Raw genomic sequence first — 19614 nt, 5'->3', positions numbered from 1 at the left:
ATTAGAACTGGAGGCTGAAGATGTGACTGATTACTGATGACACCAATGGATGAAGTATGGCTTCTTATGGATGAGCAAAGAAGATGGTTTCTTGATAGATTCTACTCCTGGTGAAGATGCTGTGAAGATTGTTGAAATGACATCAAAGACTTTAGTAATAGGATATTACATAAATTTAGTTGATAAAACAGAAACCCAGTTTGAGAGGATTGACTCCAGTTCTGAAAGTTTTACATGCTATGGAAAAACCATTTATGAAAGAGTCAACTGATGCTGCAGACTTCATTGTCTTATTTTAAGAAATTGCCTCAGTCACCCCAACCTTCAGCAGCTACCACCCTGATCAGTTAGCAGCCATCAGCATCAAGGTAAGGCCCTCACCAGCAAAAAGATCATGACTTGTTGAAGAGTCAGGTGAAAGTTAAAAATTTTTAGCAATGAAGTATTTTTTTTGATATGCTGTTGTACACTTAATAGACTTCAGTATAGTGCGAACATAACTTTAATATGCACTGAGAAACCAAAAAATCCATGTACTCACTTTATGGCAATATTCATGTGATTGCAGTGTTCTAGAACTGAACCCACAATATCTCTGAGGTGTGCCTGTATAGACTTTTCACACACAGATGGTATGTTCACTCTTCTGCACTCTCTATTCACCCAGTCCCTTAGAGAGGGTTCCAAGTCCATATTGCATTGCCTCATGCTTTTTGTGACTGTGTTGAATTCCATTGTGTGGAGGTAACATCATTTATTTAAAAGGGCTCCTGTAAGTAGACATTTAGGTTATTTCCAGTTCTATGCTACTGCAAACATTACTATAATAGATATCTTTATAGGGATACCATATTATATATGTATAAATATATCTGAAAGCTAAAAACCTAGAAGTGGAATTGCTTGATCAGTGCATTTTAAAAATTATATGTGTATACATATATGTGTGAACATGTATATATATGTATATATATGTATACTGTAATAAAATATACATAAGGTAGAATTTACCATCTTAAACATTTTGAAGTTTATAGTTCAGTGACATTAAGTACATTCTCAATGTTGTACAGCCATCACCACTCTTCGCCTCTAGAGCTTTTTCATTATTCTACACAGAAGTTCTATACCCATTAAATGTTAAATTTTCATCCTCCCCTTCCCTGGCCCCTGGAAATCACTATTCTACTTTCCGTCTTTATGAAATTGACTGTTCTAGGTACCTCATATACATTATTGTTTTTATTTAGTCACTAAGTCATGTCTGACTCTTCTGTGACACCATGGACTGCAACCCACGAGGCTCCTCTGTCCATGGGATTTCCCAGGCAAGAGTCCTGGAATGAGTTACCATTTCCTTCTCCAGGGGAATCTTCCCAACCCAGGGATTGAACCCACATCTTCTGCATTGCAGATGGCTTCTTTACCACTGAGCCACTGTGAAGCCCCCTCATATAAGTAGAATCCTACAATATTTGTCCTTTGGTAACTAGTTTCACTTCGAATAATGTCTTCAGGGTTCATCCGTGTTGTAGCATGTATCAGAATTTCATTCCTTTTTAAGGTTGAATAATATTCCAGTATATATGTATAACACACTTTGTTTATCCATTCATCTGTTGATGGGATCCACCTTTCAGCTCTTGTGAATGATGCCTCTGTGCACTGTTGGTGTGTAAGTATCTCTTTGAGTCCCAGCTTTCCAAGCCTTTGGGGAATAAACACAAGTGGCATCGCGGGTTATATGGTAGTTCTGTATTTAGTATTCTGAGGAACCAGGCACGTGCATTTTTAATGTTGATTTGTTGCTCTTGCTGTTGTTGTTCATTCACGAAGTCCTGTCCAACTCTTTGAGACCCTATGGACTGCAGTACACCAGGCTTCTTTGTTCCCTTCATTATCTCCCGGAGCTTGCTCAAACTCATGTCCATTGAGTCGGTGATGCTATCTAAGCATCTCATCTTCTCACCCCCTTCTCCTGCCCTCAGTGTTTCCCAGCACCAGCATCTTTTCCAATGAGTTGGGGAGCTTCAGCCTCAGTTCTTCCAGTGAATATTCAGGATTTTTCTTTAGGATTGACTGGATTGACTGGATTTTCTTTAGGATTTTCTTTGATCTCCTTGCAGTCCAAGGGACTCTCAAGAGTCTTCTCCAGCACTACAATTTGAAAGCATCAATTCTTAAGTGCTCAGCCTTCTTTATGATCCAACCCTCACATCCGTACATGACTACTGGAAAAACATAGCTTTGACTATATGGACCTCTGTTGGCAAAGTGATATCTCTGCTTTTTAATATGCTGTCTAGGTTTGCCACAGCTTTTCTTCCAAGGAGTAAGCGTCTTTTAATTTCATGGCTTCAGTCACTATCCACAGTGATTTTGGAGCCCAAGAAACTAAAATCTATCACTGTTACCACTTTTCACTCTTCTATTTGCCATTAAGCGACAGGACAGGATGTGAGGATCTTAGTTTTTTGTATGTTGAGTTTTAAATAAACTTCTTCACTCTCCTTTCACTTTCATCAAGAGGTTCTTTACTTCCTCTTCACTTTCTGCCATTAGAGTGGTATCATCTGCATATCTGGGGTTGTTGCTATTTCTCCCAGTCATCTTGATCCCAACTTGTGATTCATCCAGCCTAGCATTTCACATTGATGTACTCTCTATATAAATTAAATAAGCAGGGTGACAATATACAGCCTTGATGTACTCCTTTCCCAATTTTGAACCAGTCCATTGTTCCATGTCCAGTTCTAACTGTTGCTTCTTGACCCACATACAGGTTTCTTAGGAGATGGATAAGGTGGTCTGGTATTCCCATCTCTTGAAGAGTTTTTCACCATTTGTTGTGATCCACACAGTCAAAGGCTTTAACGTAGTCAGTGAAGCAGAAGTAGATATTTTTCTGGCATTCCCTTGCTTTCTCTGTATCATTCAAGAGATGTCGGCAATTTGATCTCTGGTTCCTCTGCCTTTTTAAAATCCAGCTTGTACATCTGGAAGTTCTTGTACTACTGAAGCCTGGCGTGAAGGATTTTGAGCATTGTCTTGTTAGCATGCGAGATGAGTGCAGTTGTGCAGTAGTCTGACATTCTTTGGCATTGCCCTTCTTTGGGATTGAAATGAAAACTGACCTTTTCCAGTCCTGTGGCCACTGCCGAGTTTTCCAAATTTGCTGACATACTGACATAGTTAATGTTGATAAATATTACCAAATTGTCTCACAGAAGTTCAAACAATTTAACCTCCTCTCAGCAATGCATGAGAATGGACTTAGGCACTTAAGGTTTCCTTGTTTATCTAGAAAAGACTTCTTTGTTTTGGAACTCCTGCAGCTCCCCCCACAGATGTCTGTTTGGAAACCCCAGCTGCAGGGAACAGGCCCCAAGGCAGTGGTAGCATCCTGTGAGCTGTTGCCCACTGTTTTCTTATTTGAGTCAAGTCACAGCCAGGTGAACACAGGTTGGAAGAGTTTCTTTTCTTTTTCAGTATACATTGTACAATATTTGATCAAAACAGACAAGTCCAAAGAAAAAATACGATAGAGGCGTATTCCTTCAAGTCTTTTTTCCTCCTTCTGTGTTTTGCAAGTGTTAACCCTTATAAAAGTCACAGCTTATTCTCAGATGTAGCAGTTTAGAACCAGATATTCAAGTTTTCGCTGTCTCATATGCTTATTATGGAAGCTAAATGTAAAGGGTTTATTTAGCACAGAGCTAAGCCATAAAGTTAAAAGACTCTTGCTCCTTGGAAGAAAAGCTATGACCAACCTAGATAGCATATTAAAAAGCAGAGACATTACTTTACCAACAAAAGTCCGTCTGGTCAAAGCTATGGTTTTTCCAGTAGTCATGTATGAATGTGAGAGTTGGCCTATAAAGAAAGCTAAGCGCCAAAGAATTGATACTTTTAAACTGTGGTGTTGGAGAAGATTCTTGAGAGTCCCTTGGACTACAAGGAGATCCAACCAGTCAATCCTATAGGAAATCAGTCCTGAATGTTCATTGGAAGGACTGATGCTGAAGCTGAAGCTTTGCATACTTTGCATACTTAGCTAATACTTTGGCCACCTGATGTGAAGAACCGACTCATTGGAAAAGATCCGATGCTGGGCAAGATTGAAGGCAGGAAAAGAAGGGGACGACAGAGGATGAGATGGTTGGATGGCATCACTGAGGCAATGGACATGTTTGAGTAGGCTCCGGGAGTTGGTGATGGACAGGGAAGCCTGGCATGCTGCATTCCATGGGGTCACAAAGAGTCGACACGACTGACCAACTGAACTGAAATAGTAGACCCTGAACTGTCTACCACTAATATTATTGTTGTTGGATACATTTTGAAGATACAGAGAAGTAGAAAAACTTCCCATAATCCAGGGGTTTCTTTTAAAAAAAATTTTTTTTTTAAATACAATTTTTAAATTGGGCTCTCAGCTAGAACAGGCTTTCAAGTTTACTGGGATTTTTTTCTTTTTCCTTTTTGTTGAGGTGAAAAAGGCTGTGCTGAGACAAGGGAGCCCCTGGGTGATGAGGAGATGGGACAGAGTCTTGGGTTCCAGTGACTCGGCTTGTCTCCTCCTCTGCCGGGAGAGTGGGGCCTCGTGGGTTTGAGGCTCTAAGAGCAAGCATGCCCTGGCAGGCGAGGGCCTCTCATTGCATTGCTGAGCACATATCTGACACTTCAGGCCATCCAGTGGGACCACAGGGTGGAGTTGTTTTTCTTTATTCTCATGTGACCACAGCTCCAGGGTTTAGTTGGGGACCTTGAGGGTTGCTAAGCGCCCCAGCTGCCACCTGGCAACTGCAGGCATCCAGGAAATCCACCCAGCACACCTGTCACCAAGGACGGACTGCAGAATGATGACCCTTTCGGAATCACATCCTCAGAATCACTTCCCAGGGTTGGGAAGTGGTTGGAGGAGCCTGTGGGGGAGGGTGCAGAGAGGATGGGGACAGGCAGGTCTGCACTTCCCCTCAGATCACGTTCAGTTAGGAAGCCAACCAGGCCCTCACTGGGGGAGGAGAACTGCCCTTGGTCCCCACGCTCCCAGAGGAGGAAGCTGCAGGGGAGCCCAGGGTCAGAAAAGCAGTCATCATCACCCGTCCCCAGTGAGGGCCAGGGCCAGATCTCCTTGCTCCGTGGTGTCCTGGGAAATTCAGTGTGGGTGGGCACTGGGGGCGTCCCACTCAGCTCCTAGTGGGATGTGTAGACAACAGTTGCTTCTTTCTGCCTCTCCTCCTACTTCAGCCCAAAGCCCAGGTCACCTGTGACCAGGGATGGCCTTTCTTCTTGGAGCAGGAGTCTTTGCTGGGGTGGGTGACCTTCTGTCCTTGAGCAGGTCTCCAAGAGGAGTCTTACCCATTTACCATGAAAGTCAGACTTCTCAGGCAAGAGAGGCTTGGGACTCATCTCCTGTCTTTTTCTGAATGTCTCTGCCCAAGCCGGCCTCCCTGTTCCCTTTGAGACCTTTAGCTGTGAGAATAAGGCCCAGAGTGATCTCAGCCTCGGTTGGTGGGGAGAGGGGAGTGAGAGTGACAGAGAGGTGAGGAGCTCGCTGCCTCCCAGCCTAGGTTTTGGCTTCCAGTGTCAGCCCTCAGAGTGCCCACTGTTGTCCTGGCAACAGTGAGGTTGGGACTGGGGACCTGCCTCCGGGGAGCCAGTAGGGGATGGGGGCGGAGGAGGAGGACGCACCCTGCTGTCCGCTGCAGCTCTGCCTCTCCCTCTTTACATGATGACGTCCTGTTATATAAGCAGCTGATGTGGGTGGGGCAAACCCATCACCTACTTGATGGGAACCACAGAGGAAACCCCCTGGCATCAGCCTCCGGAGATCCCTGCTGCCTTAACTGCTTCACAGAACCACGCGCGAGTGTGTTTTTAGTTTAGCCTTGAAGGCTTCTTGGTTTGAGAAAACCCAGAAGGTGAATTTCCCATGACATGAAGTAAGAATTAGTGCATCTCTCCGTTCCAGCTCTCACCTCTTGGATTTCACAGCATGGTCTTCATTCTAACATTCCAGGATTTGGCAAAATAAATGCATGTTAGATGATGCAAGTAAGGAGCCCTCAGAGGAAAGGTTGTTCTAAGGCCAGGGAGGGCCCCTGCCGGTGGGGTGGCACTGCCCATGAGGCTGGCGGACAGCCCCCTGTCTGGGCTGTGTGGCTGCTGAGCTGGGTCCCTGCCAGGCTCTGGAAGGTCCTGAGCCCTGGCCACATAGCCCAGCACTGTTTTCCTCTGCACACAGCCACAGAGTCCACAGTCTGCATCCAGCGTGGTCAGGGTTATGGTGCATCCCCACCTTTATCTGGCTAGAAGGATGAAGTTTTGGTTAGTAATAGGGGTAGTTGTGCTTTTTTTTTTAATTTTAACAATTTCTTGTGCTAAGTCGTAGGCTGAGTTTTTACTAAATTATTTAATCATCACAACAAAACCCTTCTGGGGAATAGGCCCACCCCTTCTCCATCCTGGTGAGGCTATCTATTCGGGAGAGTTACTAACTAGGAGGGTCAGGCGAGTAGTCCCAGACGACATCCACTCTGTTGGTTTCTGTTTTCTTTGACCTGCCCAGAGCTTCACAACTTTCCAGTACTTAAAAATGTAGACATTCTATATAAAAACTTGTTATTTCTGACTGCCTTGGGAAATGGAAAGGTCTGACAGCATGGGGTGCAGAGTGAGACTTGCATTCACATCCGAGCCAGGGCACTTACCTGCTGCATGACCTTGAGCCAATTACTTCTGCCCTTTGAGCCCCCGTTTCTTTGTCTATGAAATGGGAACAGGATAAGATTGTCAGACTGTCTCAAAGATAGGATTCATCCCACAGATACTTTCAACATGCTTCTAGACACTGGAGATACAGCTGTGAACAGAACAGAGTCTAGATGGCTGCTTAATGTCATGGGCCAGAGAAGGCTTTCTAATAAGATGAGATTTGAGCAGAGACCTGAAGGCAGTGAGGGTGCGAGCCATGCAGTGATCAGAGAAATGAGCAGTAAGTGCAAAGGCCCTGAGGTATGTTCACAGAACGTCAAGGCAGTCAGTGCAGCTGGAGCAGAGCTGAGGGGATGAGAGGTGGGAGGTGCGGCAGAGAGGTGATGGGGCTGTTAGACCTGGGCTTTTCCCTTAAGGAGAACCCTGCTTTGGAGGATTTAAATGTATCAGTCTGGCTGCTGGTGGAGAGGACATAGCAGTAGAAGCAGGGAGACCAGTTAGAAACTTTGCAGTAATTTTGGTGAGAGAGGATAATGGCCCAGACCAGGATGGAGTGATGAGGAGAACAGAAGATTCTGGATATGTTTTGAAGGCAGGGTACTGGAGGGTAGACTGGGATATGGGAGAGTGATGGCTCAGAGATGGCTCTAAGGATTTTAGCCTGGAGGCGGTGAGTTTGCTCTGGGTCCAAGACGAAAGCAGATGGTCTGTGCTTGCACAGCAGGCGTCTTAGCACTCTTCTCCACTGATCACAGATGTGACCTCAGCATCCTTCTCAACACAGTGCTCTGGGCAGCTGCTCTCCGTCCCTCAGAGTTGGCATGTGAGCTGGACTTAATTGCTGCTGTAGCATTCTAGAGGTGTACAGTCATTGGGACTGTTTAAAATTATTTAAAAATTTTAAATTAAAAATCACTTCCTTCACTGCAGTAGCTACATTTCATGTGCTCGGGAGTTCTGTGTAGCTGGCTCGTGGCTACGCGTTGGACAGCAGAGATTACCAAACATTTCCATGACTGCAGAAAGTGCTGTTCTGGAGGGTGATGCCTTGCCCCTTGAGCCGTGGCTCCTGGTTGGCAGCTCATTAACTCACCAAACCTCTTAGGAGCACCTGCTTTGTGCCAGGCTGTCCGGTGAGGGCTCCAGATACCACGTGGGTGGCTATCTTTGGGCCCAAAGGGCTGTCTCCTGAGATGCTGGTCACCTTGGCCCGCAGTAGCCTGTCTCTGGGGACTGCACAGGCACCCAGACAGGCGACTGTCAGCCCCACCTGCTCCGCACCCGCTCTCCCCTCTAGCAAGGTAGGGGTGGGGACTGACCCTCGGTCTGTACGGTTTCTGGGCTGTTCTCTCAACTCTGAGGTTGGGTGTGGAGTTCGTCTTTCTGGGAGATCCTGGGCTGCTGGCTTGGAGCCTGTCTCGCCCCAGAAGGTCTTGTTTAAAGATACGCTGGGTTTTGAGTTATGCAGCCTCTCCGTTCTCTGCTCTCTCCCAGCTTTTGCCTGAAGACAGCAAAGCACTCGTGCCCTGTGAGACCAGCCAGTCGGCATGCAACTTGACGGCCTTGTTCCCCTGAGTTCCTGGGAATACTGTTCACCATTGGCCTTCACAGCATGTAGCTCAGGGGTCTGCCTAGGCGACCAGTGACTGTTCTTTGACCTCAGTCATGACCTTGTCTTTGGGATGAGGCAGCACGTGTGGGCCCCCTGGGTCTAAATGGTGGCTGTCTGTTCACACTCAAATGGCAGACTGTCCAGATTACATGATGTGGTCCCGTGTCCTCTCATCAGGTCAGGTGCTGTTTGGGCCCTGACCTCCCCGGGCTAACAGGCCAGGTTCCTACTCGGCGTTTCCTTCTCCTTCTGCCTCGTCTGCTCAGGTAGTCAGACCAAGATGGGCACCCGCTGGGGGCTAGTGACCTTTTGGCTTCTAAGTGGCCTGGAAACTCCAAGAATGTGGATAAATGAAGACTAGAACAGACATGTTTGCAGACTGCTGTGGGTCTTCTCCCAGCCCATTGTAGTGACGTGTGTGTGTGTGCGTGTGCATGTGTACACATAAGAACACACACATCCTTTCACTAGATAAGCAGAACTAACACGCTTACTTCATACAGACACTACACACAGGCACACGCGCCAACCACCTGGGCACTGTCGGTCTCACCACAGTTAACCCGTCTCCCTCCCTCTGTCCCTTCCACGAGGATGTTGTAGAAACTTAGCTTCTCATCAGCCAAGCTCATTTATCCCAGTCCCTGGTGGCCACACTGCTGTAATTAACTCGTGAATCTGCCTCATCGGAGTATCAGCTGTAACCACTCGGGGCCCCTGGGAGCAGTGCTGGCCCCCTCCTCTGTCTCAATCCCAGGGCGGCAGGAAGGTGAGACCTGGCATGAGTCCCACTAAGGAGAAGGGGGCTTGGTCTGTCCCTTCCCCAAGCCTGGCTGAGGCTGTGCTCACAGTGCTCTGTCCAGGGCTCATCTGAGCAGCTCAGCACGTGACCAGATGAGGAGACCACAGCTCAGGAGGCCGATCATCCTGCCTGGGGTCACTGTGGTCTCTTCTCCCAGGGACCAGGACCCCCACCCCACCTGGGTCTGCTCACCCAGCCCCAGCCCCTGGAGTGGGCCTGGGTCCTTCTCCTCGACTCACAAGGTCAGACTTCTGCTCTACTCATAAGGCCTACCAGAGACTTTCTTTCTCTTTCTGGACCTCGTTTGGTTCTTTGCCCAGAGGGTCAGGGCCTTGCCTTTCGTTGCTGTGTATTTTCAGGATGATCATCAAAGCTTGAGGGCTGGACAGGGGCTACGGGAGGCTCTTCACCCACCTTCTTTCTTCACGTGGAACCACGTCACAGCCTCTGGGTCCCTGAATCCCCATCTGCTGGCCAGTCCTCCATTGGTGGTTGCCCTCCTGCAGCCTTCTCACATGGCATCTGAGGATGAGAGATCACCACCTCTCGTGGCAGCACATTCTTTATTTGAACTCCTTTGACTTTTAGAACATTCTGCCTCCGCTGGAAGCAATAGTCTATTTGCTGCAGTCTTCCCTTTGAGGCCTTCAGAGCAAGCGCATCCCTTTTCTACATAATAGCTTTCCTTGGACTTTCATTCTCTGTGAGGCTGCAGGACCCTCCCTTTCCTGAGCTGATTCCCAGTCCCCCATCCCACCCCCCGCCCACCCTCAGGTGCCCCAACGCCAGCGCCCTCACCTCACGGTCACTTGCTGACCACGGCCCAGGTGATCTGTTTCTTTGTTGGGGGGAGGAGGACCCAGCAGCTCCACCACCTCCTCTTTCAGGACCTTAACATCTTTTAAGGGCCAAGGGACTTGTGTAGGCACCATTTTACGCTGTGGATTCATTTAAGATCTAATAGCATCTCAAATGGCTAGACTTTCCCCGTGTTGATACACTGTGCCTCCCCAGTTCTATTCTCTTGTAGTTGGTTATTACATTTACCCACTTTGAACTTCATCCTGTACATTATACCAGACCACTAGGGAGTAACCAATTGTCCTGTGATGTCCCATCCAGATATTCCATAAATACATCCTATGTGTCTTCTGAAGTTTTCTTTCTGGAAGCATTTCCACTTTGAACAGAGAAAGAGAGAACCCATTTTACAGATGAGCAATCAAGGCCAAAGGGGCAGTGTATGCCCTGGGTCACAGGAGCCTTAGAAGCTTGACCCCAACTCAGTGATTTTTTTGTTGTTGTTGTTCTACCCGCTTCAGCTACTCTTCTTCCTTCCAATAAGATTTTTAAACCTTTAAAATGATTTGTCTCTTTAGCAAAGCCTGCTGTGTAGTTAGTCACTATTATCTTCACATCTGTCTTCAACCTCCAACTTCGATCCCTACTTTTGGTCTAGACCATCAGATTTTTAAAGTAGCTTCAAGGTATGGAAATGTCCTTTTCCCACAGTCTAGTTTCTGGCAAATGTCCAGCAGGCTCTTGCCAGAACTTTTCTGGACACCACCAGCCTGGAAAGGCACAGTCCTGAGAAAAGTGGCCTCTGCACACACGTCATTTTTTATAAAAGGAGAGATGATAGGAAGGGGTCTGGAGTGGATCATAGAAATTCACCTGATAATGAATGCTGAGTGTTAGAATTCAAAATGCCAGGAGTTTTAAAGATGTGGAGGTGATAGTTTCAATTTGGTTTTGAAAATGTTACAAAAAACTAATTTAAAAAATTAAAAAGGGTTAAAGGAGAAGAAAACTTAAATGAAAAGATCATCCAAATTGTTGAACACCCTCCCTCTGTGCCTTCTCTTTGTTCCTGATAAACTCTGATCACATCTTCCTGTTCTACTCCCAGTTCTTTGGGACTGTGATCATCAGTGGATTTTGTCTTTCTTAGAGGAGCCTGGGTGAGGGCTGGACCTCTGCATCTTTGTTCATACAGTCCAAGTTTCTGGAGGTGACTTGAATCTCATTGCTGCCTTGTCCTCTGGGTTTTAAGTGTTCTTTCTAATCCTCAGGTCTTGGTTGAAGGTTTTGCCTGCTGCTTGAGCATGGCCTTGGAGGCCAGGGTCTCTAGCAGTGACCTAAGCAGCACGATCTTTTTCTTGGTATACCAGTAAGCCCCTCCTCACTACATAATCATGGCTGTGCCTTTCCCCTCAGTTTCCTTACCTTCCGATCCTTCTCAAATGCTTCTAAAGTGGTGCTTACAAACTTCAGTGTGGTCCCCAGTCAGCTGAGGGTCCTGGGCTGGGTGAGCCTCAGGCCCCCATCTGCAGGCCAGACTCGGGGTCATGAAGACTTGGGTCTCATGAGGTGGGCTTAGCTGAACCAGGGGACCTTCTAAAGCCTAGGCACCCAAGGACTCACCAGAGGTTGCTGCTCTTCCTGGCAGTGTCGAGTACTTCCAGAAGTAACCGGGCACCTTGGGCCCTTTGTGGTCAGTCCAGTGGCAGCTCACTGCACCTGCTCTGTAGGGGAGTCCTGCTGGCACCCCTTCTAAGTGAGCCCCTCTGGAGCTGCTGGAGCTGATATCTCTCACAACTTTGGGGTAACCCAGTATCCCAGGGCCCTCATTGTTGGTTACATTCAGAGCCAACTGTCAGTCACTGAGGCCGAGCTCATAGCATTGGCCCCTTTCTCCTCCTCCCCTCAGCCCACGGGGAAGATGGGGTGAGGCCTGCCCAGGACTGAGCCCAGGCCTCTCCTGCACCCACTTCAGCAGCACCCTCCTCCTCCTCCTCTGCTGACCATCAGGAGGAGTCCAGCTGCGGTCTGGTGTGCCCCAGGCCACCATGCTGAGGCGCCCACAGAGGACCCACTCTCCCACATAGCACCATGGGGACTGGGGCCCACAGAATGTTCTGGTGGGCTCACTCCCAGGTGAGCTCCTTACTAGATAAGATTTGGGCACTTCACATTCATAGCAGAACAACGTCTGATGCAGGTGAGAGAGTTAGTGTGAGAAAACTGCATCCTTTGGGTAAGAAGAAGAAGCCCCTGATTCCATCAGTCAAAGAGCCCTGGGTTCAAGTTCTGGATCTTCCATGAGGCCCGAGGAACTGGAACAAATCACTAACCCTCCACACCTTGATTCGGGCACCTGCAGAATGGAGGCTGTTTACACGTTTGTGAAAATACAGGGTACGCAGGAAGGTTTTAGGGAAGAAGAGGGACAGCTGTGATATTGGTCAATAGCGTCCATTCGCCAGGCAAGGTGCTGTCTTCTGAGAACTGCAGAAAGAAGGCAGCCCAGAGAGCTGCTTCTGTCTCACGGCTCCTAAGGGAGGGCTACCGCCTCCTCCCTCCTCCCTTTGCTGCGAGGCTGTGGTCTCCCGTTTGTTTCGTGCCTGGCCGTCGGTCTTCTTTCTCAGGTTAGACCCGAGCAGACACAGGAGTCTGGAGCTAGCTCAGTGGCCTTGCCGGGATTGTCCTTTTCGAAGAAAACCGTGGTAGCTATAGACAAGCTGGGGTCAGGTCACAGCTGGAGGCAACAGGAAGTTTTGTGTTTATTTCCAGTTTAAAACGTAATTTAAAAAAGCCGCAGCAGTATGACGCCATATGGAGGTGGGTTAGTTGCTCAGTCGTGTCTGACTCTTGGCAACCCCGTGGGCTCGTAGCCTGCCAGGCTCCTCTGTCTGTGGAATTCTCCAGGCAAAAATACTGGAGTGGGTTGCCACCTCCTTCTCTAGATGACACCATTTAGCAGTTTCGAAAAACATCTGGAATTTTCTCCTAATTAGATCTCCTGCATTGAATCGCCCGTTTCTGTCTGGCATATATCCTTCTGCTGTTATTAAGATGCACGTGTATCCAGCGTCACCTTCACAGAATACAGTTCTGTGTCTTGCTTCTCTTTCTTTCCTTGTAACAGTTTTCATCAAGGTCATTTTTAAAGTTTCGTAATCTTCCATCCAGAGGATGTGTCACAATCTAATGAGCCATTTTCTGGACATTTGGGCTGCTTAGAGTTTTTTCTACAAGTGTAAGTGATGCTGCAGTGAGGTTCTTCTTGCACATAAATCTTTTTATTTCTTTCGGATTATTTCTGTTGGATAAATTCCCAGAGGAGCCATTAATGGGTCAGAGGCTTGGAACATTCTTATGACTCTCAAAACATATAGCAACTGCTATCTTAGGAAGAGCAGGGTGGGGCTCTGCCTCTCTGCTGGGGAGGCCAAGCCATATCTCTCTGCTCTGGGCCCCTGAGACTGCCCTGGGTGGCTCCTGTCCTGTCCACGCCTGCGCCCTCTGTGAGACCCACCTGGCAAGTGCACTTGGATCCCAGCTTCTCCCTCCTCCAAGGAGACGTGGAGGAAATGCTGGAGTTTTACCTGGACTCTGAGAGTGACTGTCAGGAACCTTCTATGTGTGTGAGGATTTATCAGAAAGATCCATCGTTAGCATCACACAGTCTTAAAAGAGGCCAGGACCCAGGAATGGGTTTAGAATCTCTGAAATGTAAGGGCAAACAAGGTCAGCATCAGCAAAGATGCTGGTAAAGTGGGTATAAGTGAGGAGCAGGGTGAACACACCTGGCCAGGGGCTGGAGGCTCTGGGGAGGTGGCAGGTCGGTGAGGAAGGGTGTTCTAGAAAGAGTGACACCAGAGCAGAGGGCAGGAAGGCATGCAGAAAAAAGCAGATGGTGTCCAGCTTGTCTACTGGGAGGGGCCACTAGGGAAGTCGGGGAGTCGGGGCCGTGAAAGCAAGTGGGTCACATGGAGGAGGCCTTGGGACCACAGAGCAGAGCACTGTGGGAGCCATCCGGGGATGTGAAATCGGATGTGGAAGGTGGTGGGAGGAGGAGGAGAGCAGAGCCTGGCCGGCACAAAACTCCTGCGGTTGTGACATGGGCCTAGTCCCTCCTTCACTGCCCACTCAGCCGCTTTCCTGCTCCTGCCCTCCACCTTCTAGAATGTTCTTTTCTGTCAAGTCCCTTTGCTGCATTTTTTCTCATCTAACAAATTGTCCCTTCTTCTGTGTACACTATGCCTACTTCTTATTTAAGACCTGTTTTATCGGAGTGACTTAAGGTAGGCCCTGCCATGGAATTCTCCAGGCAGGAATACTGGAGTGGGTTGCCATGCTCTCCTCCAGGGGATCTTCCTGACTCAGAGATCAACCTCACGTCTCTTACGTCTCCTGCATTGGCAGGCAGGTTCTTTACCACCAGTGCCAGTTGGGAGGCCCCTTATCAGACTCTACCTTAAAGTAGACTCTGCCTGCTTAACCGTTTCTGGTCGACCATGAGGTTGCCTCACACGGCACACGAAGATCAGTAGCCATAATTTACAACACAGCCTCTTTCTTATTATTTGACAATTTGACGTTGAATGATGATCTGCTTTCAGAACTCATCTATTCTCTTGCAAAAAGCTACAGAAGCATATGATGCAAAATGTGACAGTTTCCCCCGTGGCACTCCCCAGAGATGAGCCCCGACCTCCTCACTCTGTTGTCTTCAAGGCACCCGGGTTTGGGGCATCAGAGCTGCAAAGCTTTGTGTTTCAGCTGCTGCCTTTGTCTGGCCCTGGTTGACAGTCCTAGAGCCCAGGCTGTGCTAGGAGCGGCCACCGCACAGGACTAGATTGTATCCTGATGTCCCCAAGGCTCCCAGGGAGCCCAGAGAGTCTTTTTTTGGAGGACAGAGTTTGGGGCAGAGTCCGAGGGTGGGGGGGAGGCCTGACCATGTGGGCAGGGGCTGCGGAGTTTGCAGTAGCCGGGCAGCACCACGCTGGACTTTCTCGATCCTTGGTGTCCTGTGGGCCCTCTCCACCCTTCCCAGCCTGGCATGTCCTCCCCAGCCCCTCACACACCTGCTGATTCCTTGTATTACTGTGCACCCCGCATGCATATGTCAGGGGGAGAAAAAGGCTGAGACGAGCATGGCAGGCAGGATCCTTCTTTGTGTCCCCTCATCATGATGCCTGGACCAGACAGAGCTCACAGGGCCTGGCCGAGGGACAGAAGGTCTCCTGCTGACCTGAAAACCCCCTGGAGCTTGTCATCTGTCAGCCTGTGGTCAGCTTGGAAGCCCGGGACAAGTGTAGACCTTGTCTTTCTTGGACACTTTCTGTCTCGGTGCCTTAGTGACACTTCACGTCAAGCGACACAAGAGCAGCTAAGGTATATGGCATACCTGCTGTGTGCAGATGCCACTCTAAGTGCTTCATGGTAACGAGTCACTCAGTCTCTCCATGGGTTTCTGAGCCCCATCAGTGCTCTGAAGACGCTCAGGTCTCAACACTCAGCCTGTTCAGGGCAGGAACTGACCTGTCCTGGCCTCCAGCTGCTTCCCAGCGTGGGGTCTGCCCTGCCAGGTCTCCATGGAAGGTCACCTGGTTCCTGGCCCATGTCTGTCACCAGGATTGGGGCATTTCTTCCCAGAGTGTCCACACCGGCCCTGCCCTCCCTGCTCACCCTCTCCCCTCCCACAGGAGAACCTTATGCTCTCCATCCTGCCCAAGCACGTGGCCGACGAGATGCTGAAGGACATGAAGAAGGATGAGAGCCAGAAGGACCAGCAGCAGTTCAACACCATGTACATGTACCGCCATGAGAACGTCAGGTGCGCCGGCCACCTGGGTTCCAAGCACTGGATGGGGGCTTCGGGGGGTCAACTGAGGACTGTGGAGTTCGAGAGTCTTCTTGGGAACTAGAAACACGCACTCCCTCCCCACAGTATGAACCTCAGCCCCTGAAGGAGCTGCCTTGCTGCTGGACGTTGGGGGCTGAGATGCGCTATATGGTCTAGGCCCGTCTTTGTATAGACACCACAGACAAGCTAAGCTAGAGGCCAGAGCCCTGAATGTGCCCTGGATGTGCCAGGGTCTCACCACTTTGGGGCCTGACGAGGACCTGGCTGCCTGGGAGCTGGAGTGGGAGCTGGCGGTGGGCAGCACGGAGCCTGGCTTGCTATCCACGTCCTCACCGCTGGGCCTTCCTCCCCTGCAGCATCCTCTTTGCTGATATCGTGGGCTTCACCCAGCTGTCCTCAGCCTGCAGCGCCCAGGAGCTTGTGAAGCTGCTCAATGAGCTCTTTGCCCGCTTCGACAAGCTGGCGGCTGTAAGTACCCTGCCCCTCGGCTGGCTTTCCACGGTGCGGGGCAGGGGGCACCCACGTGGCCTGGGCCTCCCCTCCCCATCCTCCCTGTCTGCCACGACTTCCTCCCACCCAGCCTTCCCCAGCGATCTTTGCCTCTCACCCCTCCTCACTGAGGAGGGGGGCCTCAGGACCCCAGTCCACACCCCTCCCTTTCAGAAATACCACCAGCTGCGGATTAAGATCCTGGGCGACTGTTACTACTGCATCTGTGGGCTGCCTGACTACCGGGAGGACCACGCCGTCTGCTCCATCCTCATGGGGCTCGCCATGGTGGAGGCCATCTCGTAAGTGGGGTGCCGCTGGCGGGAGATGGGGGGGCTCCCAGAATATGGGTCCCGGCCCCTTGGGGAAGCACACCTTCCGAGCTGGCCTGTTTTGATGGGCCCTGTGCAGCCCAGGCCCCCGAGGAAGGTCCGTCGGGTTGTGACGTGGGTGCAGCCTCTGACGGAGGCTTTTCCAGCCTCAGGCCATGCTGTTTGTTCTGCTGGGAGGTGCCCTCATCACGAAATGCCTCCACCTCACATTTTCTTTATTATCCTCCCAAGTGTCCCCCCATCTCTTCTCCCTGTGTTTCCTCATCATGACCCCCCAGGACAGATAAGTTCAGAGATCCCCATGCCTGTCTCTTCAACCAGGAAATCCGAGTGCAGCAGGGGAGTGACCACTGATGTGCAGCAGAGCCGGGCCTGGAACCCTGGCCTCTGAGCTCAGAGCTCCACTCCTGCCTTGAGGGCAGTGAGCTCTGGGTCCCCAGGATCTTTCCCGCTGCGGTGTCTGCCCTGAGCTTGGACATCCCTGGGGGATGCTCCTGGCTGTCCCCTCAAGGCCTCTGGGGGGCCCTGGGTGGCATCAGCACCCCCAAAGCACCTTGCTGAGTCTGGGAATTGGGCGTGTGTCCAAGGGGGTGGTTTCCCATTGTTAGCATCCTCCTCTAGGACTGGCTGGAGAGAAGCCGGGACTGCCTTTCCCTGGGAACCGTGGTTCAGGATTTAGAGATTCACCTCCACTCCCATCACGGTTGGGCAAAATTCTGAAATTCACGTCTGTCTCCTCTTGGAGGTCTCAGGCCGGGGCTGGTGCCCTCCACGCACACACACCAGCACAGGGCCTGCACATAGTAGGCGCTCGGTGACGTCAGCGGCACAGACGAGTGATCGGATAAGAGCAGTCGGAGGTCCCTCGGGGGCAGAGGGTCTCTGCTGTTTCCGGCCCCCGTCTCCCCCCAAATCATACACATGTTGTTGAATGTGGGCTCACGCCGCTGCCTGCTGTAACCCCAGCAGTGGGTGACTCAGACGTGGGCAGAAAGCAGGGGGGGCAGCTGGTAGCGGCTGCAGAGGGGTTGGCTGCCTGGCTGGGCGCAGGCTCAACCCGCCCTCCTTTGTGTGGGTACCTGGCAGGTATGTGCGGGAGAAGACGAAGACCGGGGTGGACATGCGCGTGGGGGTGCACACGGGCACCGTGCTGGGGGGCGTCCTCGGCCAGAAACGCTGGCAGTACGACGTGTGGTCCACCGACGTTACCGTGGCCAACAAGATGGAGGCTGGCGGCATCCCTGGGTGAGCGCGTGTTCCTTCCCAGGGTGGGGACGGGCATAGGGGCTGAGGGAGGGGACCGTCCCAGCCATCCCTCGGACAAGGGACTAGGGACCTTGGAGAACCAGGCCTCCGCACCCGGGAGCAGCTCCTCCTCCTGGGCCCTGCAGGAGTCTGTCCTACCTCCCCTTTACTTGCCATGGGGCTGCCGGGCTCCCAGGTCCCCATAGCTCCAGCAGGGCGCAGGTCTCAGTGGAGGGCGTTTTTAGCTGGGAGAGTCTCCTGACAGACCCTGAAGCACCTGCACATCTCACTGAGCTCTTTACAGACTCAGTCAGGGTCTGCTGGGCAGGCCCTGTCCTCAGGATGGACAGGGATGTGGCCAAACCTTCCCAGCCTGGGTCCGGCAGCTTCCCTCGGACGCAGTCACAATTCTCTCCCTAAAGTGGCTCCCTAGACATGGGTTACTACTCCCTGACAGCTGGTGGTACAGCTGAAACTCACACTGGGTGGATACTAATCAGACTTTATGACCTTCGTGTTCAGAGCAGACTTCAGTTCCTTATCTCATCTGATATCCTCAGCCGCCTGGGAGGACAGACCATCTCACGGATTGACCGCTGAGGCTCAGAGAGGGGGAGGTGCGGGGCTGCCCACACAGCCAGCTAGTGGCAGGACTCGCCGGGCACTGCTGTGTCCCGGGGGCAGCGGGTGGGCTGGGGGCTGCCTGGCCTGCGCTCAGGGCCCCTCTCATCGGAACCCAGGCGCGTGCACATCTCCCAGAGCACCATGGACTGCCTGAAAGGAGAGTTCGACGTGGAGCCGGGCGAGGGGGGCAGTCGCTGTGATTACCTGGAAGAGAAGGGCATCGAGACCTACCTCATCATCGCGTCCAAGCCAGAGGTGAAGAAGACAGCTGCCCAAAATGGCCTCAACGGCTCGGTGAGTCCTCCGCCCACCCCCCAGGCCTAGATATGAGATTGTAGAAGAGTTGGCAGAACCGTGACAGGTCCTCTAGGTGCAGTGTTAGAGTAAAGAGCAGTACAAGATATTTTGTGCCAAGGGTAAAGTCTGAGCAACAGGAAATGCTCTAAAGAACTCAGAAAAAGTAGAAAGCTATCCTGCAGAAAATTAGGAAATGTCAGGGTGGAAACTGGAGCCCCAGGAAATGACCCTTGACCTGGTCACAGAATTCTTGCGTCTTCATATTTTATGAGTGCTACACGCGGAATTTCAATATATTCCCTAGAACAAACTAAAAATCTTCTTCTAAGCAATTCTGTAAGATGCTAACTGACAATCATTTGAGGAATCAGTGACCTTTGTGAAGTGATGGAACATTTACAGTTTCTGGCCAAAAAAAAGTTTTTAGTAAATTTTAAAATGTTACTCCTTAAAAAAAAATTACCCACAAATTTGCTTGTCCTAGGGACCACCTTGAAGTCACAGAGCAGCAGTCGAATGTATCTTTGTGACGGCCACACACATTCCTGTTCACTCTAATCTTGTGTTTTCTTATTCAATCAACCCTTGCATGGTGCATCATGTGAGCCAGGAGTTGTTTGTGGCACCTGACACCCCCGAGAGGGTCACAGGTGGGGTCTTGGCTTATCTTTATAAAGCTGTTTTTCATTATTCAGTTTTCCAATTAGAGAAAAGTTGAGTTCATGGATGTGTAGCTTGAAACACTGGCACAGAGGCTCCGGGTGAGTAGGAGTGGGGTCTGAGTTGTTTGGCCCCGGGACCCGGATGCCACCATGCAGGACGGAAGCACAGGCAACAGCATCCC

General features: G+C 50.5%; 1 protein-coding gene across 2 annotated transcripts in view; it reads left to right on the top strand.

Annotated features, from left to right (window-relative positions):
• The window catches only part of ADCY3 (adenylate cyclase 3), an 83329-nt gene that overhangs the window by 46598 nt on the left and 17117 nt on the right, over positions 1 to 19614 (top strand). For both annotated transcript variants that reach the window (XM_070379215.1, XM_070379216.1), the window contains exons 4-8: positions 15623 to 15753; positions 16140 to 16251; positions 16447 to 16574; positions 17691 to 17849; positions 18590 to 18767. In XM_070379215.1, the coding sequence (XP_070235316.1) occupies positions 15623 to 15753; positions 16140 to 16251; positions 16447 to 16574; positions 17691 to 17849; positions 18590 to 18767 (708 nt within the window). The remainder of the gene's footprint in view (positions 1 to 15622; positions 15754 to 16139; positions 16252 to 16446; positions 16575 to 17690; positions 17850 to 18589; positions 18768 to 19614) is intronic.

The sequence above is a fragment of the Bos mutus genome, chromosome 11, assembly GCF_027580195.1.
Source record: "Bos mutus isolate GX-2022 chromosome 11, NWIPB_WYAK_1.1, whole genome shotgun sequence".
Lineage (NCBI taxonomy): Eukaryota > Metazoa > Chordata > Mammalia > Artiodactyla > Bovidae > Bos > Bos mutus.
The sequence above is the reverse complement of the archived record's forward strand: the minus strand, read 5'-3'. Positions and strand labels throughout refer to the sequence as shown.